Raw genomic sequence first — 6,363 nt, 5'->3', positions numbered from 1 at the left:
AGGGTGACGGAACGTTTAGCCAAGCAAAATTTGGTCAAGGCAGGGGTCCCCATGCTCCTGGAATCCGGTATTTCAGAAGGTTTGCTTTGGGGTGATGGGTGTGGACAGGAGCTGATGTGGTAGCCTGGCCCCACCTACGCAGCTCCAGGGACTTCTGCCTCTCGCTAAGACGAGAGCAGGGATGTAGCTGTCTTCTCAGTGCAAGACTCCAAGCCTGTAAAGCAGCGGCGGTGCCTGCTTTTTGTCATTTTTTTCGGTGGAAGAAATAGGGGATGAAAAATTATTTCCTTCATTTCTAAATCAGATAAAAATATGTATACATCCTTCAGTGGGTGTGGCTGAGATAAACCAGATGTGGAAATGAGCCCCAGAGGAAGCGGGAAGCCTCCCTGCAGAGCCAGTAAGTTCCCTCCTGAATCCTTAACGCTGCCCTGACGCACCTGTCTCGACATGTCCTCACCACCTCCCTGCCCATCCCCTGTGCAGTGTGGCCTGTGCCCAGCTCCACTGTTCCTGCTGTGTGCGGGCCGACTGCTTTTCATCTGGCCACTGTCCCCCAGTGTCCTCCACAGCCTGCCTGTTACAGCTGTGCTAGGGCAGCAGCACCGCCCTCCCCGCCCCCCCCACCCCCGCCGCCACTCCCAGCTGCACAGATCTGCGCCCCCAGCGTGGAACACAGTCCTGGGAAGTTCCAGCTCCCCCTTTTCTTCACCTTCACTCAGGATGGGACACCTGCTGCCTCCTGTTCAGGTAGCATTGAACATGTGCCTCCGGACAGAGGTTCTCAAAGTGGGGACCCTGCGCCAGCAGCACCAGCATCTCCTGGGAACTCGTTAGAAAGGCAAATTCTCCTACCTCCCCCCAGACCAGCAATGTGTTTTACCAAGGCCTCTCGTGCTAGGTTGAGAAGCAGTGCTTCAGAGCAAGTGCAGGCTGTCGCCACCGCGTGGACCCAGCCGCTTCATCTCGCTGGGCCTCAGCTTGTGCGTCTGCGAGAACAGAGCCACTGCTGCCCTCCTGCGTCTGGGTTTGTGCACAGGGCCTTGCGGGTAGCGTGAGCTCAGTGGTCCTGCTCTCCTTCCTGCCCTGGAAGTCCAAGGCTGTGACCAGCCCGCCTGGATATATGCCCAGCAGAGTGCTCCAGGGACAAGGCACAGTCCACATGTTCAGGCCGCGTTGGCCAATCCCTACTCATGTGGGAACCCAAAAGGGAAGGTGAGTGGCTAAAAATTCTCAAGGCCATAGCCTGGATTGACAACAGACATGAATCATTTTTATGTTAACAAAAGGTGTGGCAAGAAAGGACCTAGGCCCCTCCTCTCTTAAAGCCAAGGGCAGCAGTGACCAGTAGGGTCACAGAGTGGTGCGTCCCCTCCGCCAGTGGCAGACACAGTCTCGGCACCGTCAGTGACGCCAGGCCCGACACTCCCCTGCAGGGGCCATCACCTCACAGGGCTGCCCCGGGGGCTGCGGCACAGGTCAGAGAGGTGGCACAAGGCAGCAGCACAGGGAGCAAAGCGCACAATTAAATAGATGTTTAATCATCTCACAACAGACAGTAGTGCAGTAGTAGAAATCGGTAGTGTCTTTTTAAAAAGTAACTCCCCCAAAGCGCCCATTCCTCAACACCCAGGTGCCACGGCTGAGGAGCAGGGCCAGAGGGACCCAGGAAGTCTCCGTTCCAAGGATCTGAAAGTCTTTCTGAGTCCGGCTGCCTTGTGAGCAGCCAGGAGCCCTTCGAGGAGCTGCCACGCACACGCTCACTCTAACACACACACATGCAAGGGACGGAGAGGGGACCACAGCAGGGCGGTCGCACACATGCGCTCTCATGCCACAGCATTCCAGTCCATCTGTGGCTGTCTCCTCTGGGGACAGGAGTGGTGGCCTGAGCCCTAAAGCAGCAAGTGCTGGTCAGAGGAAGAGGCGGGGTGGGGGGCAGTCTGCACCCGGCAGCCGGAGAGGTCCCTTGCCATCTCTGAACCAGCTAATCCTGCCCTAATCTTGGGCCAGACAAGGGAGGGGGCTCCAGTGCTAAGGGGGTCCAGACATCATTTCTGCACTACCATCCCAGCATCGGTGGTGCAGGGAGGGGACGCTACTTCCTACTGGTCTAGCGAGGGGGTGCACTCTCCCCCGGAGAAGAGAACAAAGAACATGCCCACGGTCGGGCTCTGTGGAGCCGGGAGGCTGGTGGTGTTTGGTTCTGTGCCCAGATGTGTTTGTGGGGGGTGGTACAGCAGTCCCCACTCTGGGCACAGCAACGCTGCCAACAGGGGAGCTGGCTGCGTCTGTCCTGGGGCAGGGGAGGGGTTTGCAAAAACAGAGGCCCTGAGGTCAGGATACTTGGGGGCCCACCAGACAGGTGTAAAGAGGAAACCTCTTCATTCACAGCTTCATTCAGGGGTTCCTGGAGAATGTCTCTGATTCAAGTCTCAGCAGTCTGGCCGGGGGTGTTGGGGCGGAGTGACCAGCAGATGCTGGCAGAGCAGCTGTCCGCAGACTCGGGAGGTAGGAGGACCGGCTAGGCAGCGTGCTGGGCCCTGCCCTGAACAGACAGACCGGGTGGCTACAGGATCTCCTCCCGTGGGCTCCTGGCCTTGAGTGGGGTCTGCCCGTTGGGCACAGAGCCATTCTGACCATGCAGGAGTCTGCCCTTATCTCGGTCTGGCCACGTGAAGATGGCGTCGTCACTGTCCAGCTCTGACTCGGAGTGCATCAGGCTACTGCTCAGCGTTGGGCCTTTCTGTTTGGTGCCTGCGAGGAAAACGAGGAACCCCGGCGTCAGGACACAAGGCCTGCCAGGCCGGAGCCCCCACCCCAAGGCACAGGCTCGGGGGGGCAGGCAGGGAGGCGGCTTCCCTCGTCCCTCAGCCAGTCCTGGCTGGTGTGGTCCCCGAGCAGAGTCACAGGGAACAGCCTGGGGCACAGACCCAGGCTCTACTGCTGCCCTTTGTCCCCAGTAATCCGGGGGCTTTGGTTAGTGCCACCCACGGACATTCTCTTTTCTTTCTCTTTTAACTTTGGAATGTTTTATCATCTCCCTTTAAGAATGTTTCTCTTGTCCCTTTCCAGGTAGCGGGAGACGGGAGGCGCAGAACTCAGCTCTGCAGAATGCACTTTCACCCACATCCTGAGCAGGGCACTGGGCTCCTGACATGGCAGGAGGTGTCATCCAGTCCACGTAGATGTCCACCCTGGCTCAGTGCACCCTGGCCTCGCTGGGTGGCAGTGTGGCCATGGGCTTGAGAGGCCTCTGCTGCTGGAGGCCCGACTGGAGTGGGACTCTAAGAGACAGTCCCAAGCAATCGGCTCATCAGAGCACACACAACAAAGACCAAAGGAAGCATCTCAGGTCAGAAAAGATGCCTGTGATTCTGCAAGCCCCGGGAGTCACCTTCACTACTTATCCCTGCAGCTGCAGAGAGGCCACGGCCATAACGAGGTTGGTGCGAGTTTCAGGACAGATTTCGTCCAACAGCAAGATGGCCGCCCGCTGGCTGGTGCAGGGAACCCCGGAGAAAGCAACAGGCAGGCTGAGACGGCAGGACCCCAGGTAGATTGCCAACAGGGAGACCGCACCTTGCTCTGCACCCTGGAACTACCCCCAGGAGTTAACCTCCCTCCTTTCTTAAAAAGGCGACCAGTCAGATTAGGCAGCACCATAATCGCATCATCCAGCATCAGTCTCCCTTCCCCAGTCCTATCCAGGTCCCCGCGGAGCACTGAAAGAGCATCTGGAGAGGCTTCTCAGCCATTCTGCCCTGCCGGCCAGACCTGACTTAGGGCTGCGAGTGCTCTGAGCTCCAGGCTGAGGGTGTCCCGACCTGACTGCAGCTGCCACTTGGGGACCACAGGCTCCTGCACACCTTGCCCTTGCGTCCTTTTGTGTGCGTGCTCTGGTGCTCAGACAAGGAGCTTGCCCAGCCTTGTCTGTGTCAGGGGTATGTCTGGGACACGCTTGTGCACAGCCACCCCCCTACTGAGTCTCAGGGCAGCAGGGCCACCAAAGAACAAGGGCAGCTTGGGTTTCTCCAGTGTGCTGGGGAGAGCGGCCGTATGAGCTCCAGGCCCAGGGAAGAGCCAAGGTCCTGCACAGGCCCTGCCTTGCCCCTGCTGATGCAACACCCACCCCGCTCTCAGCCTCCTTTCTTTCCCAAAGGCCCTCCGGCTGCAGCTGCGAGGACAGCAGCCTGAGGGCGGCTCTGTTCCTGGCTCCATGGCCCAGAGCGTCCACCCAGAGCCCTGCCTGCTCTGAATGAAGAACTGAGTGGACTTTACCCACTAAAATATACAAGCTGGGAAACATGAAAGCCGAACATACACATCCCACGTGCCTCAGCAATTCCACTCCTGGGTGGACACCACGCAGAAGCCCACGCCTGTGTCCACCACAAGACATGGACGAGAATGTCCACAGCAGCACTCACGACAGCCAAAAATGGAAAGCAGGCCATTGCGCATCGACAGCATAAATGAAGAACAAAGCTATTCACACAATGGGAACCGTACAGCAATGAGAATGAACAACTAGCGCTCTGTAACCACACGGGTGAACCTCAGCAATGCTATGTCGCGTGCAAGGAGTGAATACAACGCTTCCACCGATGCCATGCACGCCAGGAAATGAGAAGTAACCGGGGCTGTGGGGTGGCTGGAAGGACCTCAGATTGGGGGTGATTACACGGCTATGTGCACAGGGAAACCCATCAAGCTGTACTTAAGATTTTCTGTACAGATTCGGTTAAACCACATAGAACTGCCATTTTTGTAGGTCAATTCTAAGACAGTGACACAAGTGCCAGACCAGATGTGGGAGAAAGATGACCACGACTTCAGGAGTTGAGGGAGGGATGAGAAAGAGCTTTCAGGGCAGAGATATGAACCAGCAGAACTTGTCCGGTAAAGAAGGAAATCAGCAAGGAGGAAGATTCCAGAAAAGCAATCTGACTTAAGCTCACAAAGGCTGTGTCTACCAGACCAAAAGTGCTGGAAGGAGAAGTCACAAGAATTTCAAGGGGCAGAAAGGCGGAGTCAGAGTAACACGATCAAAACCGGCTGCCGCAGCCGCGCATGATCTCGGGGTCCCGGAACGAGATGCTCTGCCCGCCCCGCTGCCCTGCTGCTGTTCCTCTTCTCTCCCTTCTGGACTGAGGGCCGGCCTGCGTCTGGTCACTATGGTCCCCCCTGCAGCCGCTGCCTCATACAAGCCTGTAAGTATGAACGGTGTTTAATAAATGCTTTGGATAAAAATAGTTCTACTTGCAGAGTGTTTTAGGAAGAGCTTTAAATAGAGTCCAGCTCTTATAAACAGACAACACCTGTCCTGTGGCATCCACGAGTGGGAACCTCACCAAGTGACCGCACCCAGTGAGGAAGGGGGGCCCCACTACCCGCCCTAACTTTCCCAGTGCTGTCACTGAGTCACCTGAGGGCTTGTGCAATAGGAAATTCTCCCAGTCCAGGCACCCCGCAGATGAGCCCGGAGCACATGGAGCCCGCAGGCAGCCCTGAGACAACGATGGAGGCTGTGGCTTTGCCGAAAACTGAAGAAGAGAAGATGGGAGAGTGAGGCTGGCTGAAGATGTTGGTTTTGAGCTTGTCCCTGCCCATAAAGGACAGACTGGTCCAGCGTAAGAGCCCCAGGTCCCCATCTCTGACTAGTGGGGCAGCTCGAAGTGCTGAACCCCGGGTGGTAAACCTGAGGGGACGAGCAGGCCAAGGGAAGCCAGAGGCCCGGCCCCTCTGCACGGTGCAAGGAGCACTGAGACGGAGCCCTGGCGTCAGCTATCCCGCATGGAGCTCAGGGCAAATGTGACCCTCGGTCTTCATCAGGAAAGGGGACAAAATGCTCTTCCAGCACAACCAGCTGTTAGTGCCAAATTGGGGAGTGGACTGGTGATGACGGCCCTTCATGGAGAGACTGAACAGGCCCGTCTGGTGACAGCAGGCCCCTACCTGCTCGCAAGGTTGGCTTCAGCTCCAGGCTTTCCTGATCTGTGGCATCCAGGATCTTGTATTTGCTTTTCCTCTTGGGTTTTCCTTTTTGCCTAGAAAACACAACCCCGACCCCTGCTCAGGAAAGAGGTTCTGTGTGAGGCTCAGGCTGAGAGTCGCACGTGCATGGGGGGCCCTGTCTTGGAGGCGGCCTGTGGGGGTGTCTCTCCTCACTTCTCAGCCAAGCAAGGCGGCGGCTGTGATTTGCTGCTCAAATGTCCTCGCCAATTCTGGGAAAAGGCGAGCAAGCTACGACCACCTTGGCATGGACTCACCACTCCACGGTGGCAATGGAGGACAGACTGGTTAAAAATGTAAGAAAACAAACCCTCTGCTTACGGGGAACGAGAGAGGGCAGCACTACAC

General features: G+C 57.2%; 1 protein-coding gene across 3 annotated transcripts in view; it reads right to left on the bottom strand.

Moving 5' to 3' along the window:
• Positions 1–1,520: 1,520 nt before the first annotated feature.
• Positions 1,521–6,363, bottom strand: part of KIAA0319L (KIAA0319 like) — a 95,636-nt gene continuing 90,793 nt past the window's right edge. For all 3 annotated transcript variants that reach the window (XM_045548288.1, XM_045548289.1, XM_045548291.1), the window contains exons 20-21: positions 5,959–6,050; positions 1,521–2,757 (exon numbers count right to left, since the gene is read on the bottom strand). In XM_045548288.1, coding sequence (XP_045404244.1) covers positions 2,570–2,757; positions 5,959–6,050 — 280 coding nt within the window. In that variant the 3' untranslated portion in view covers positions 1,521–2,569. The remainder of the gene's footprint in view (positions 2,758–5,958; positions 6,051–6,363) is intronic.

This window comes from Lemur catta, chromosome 3 (assembly GCF_020740605.2).
Source record: "Lemur catta isolate mLemCat1 chromosome 3, mLemCat1.pri, whole genome shotgun sequence".
In the NCBI taxonomy this organism is placed as follows: Eukaryota; Metazoa; Chordata; class Mammalia; order Primates; family Lemuridae; genus Lemur; species Lemur catta.
Note: the sequence above shows the minus strand (reverse complement) of the source record. Positions and strands in the feature narration are given on the sequence as shown.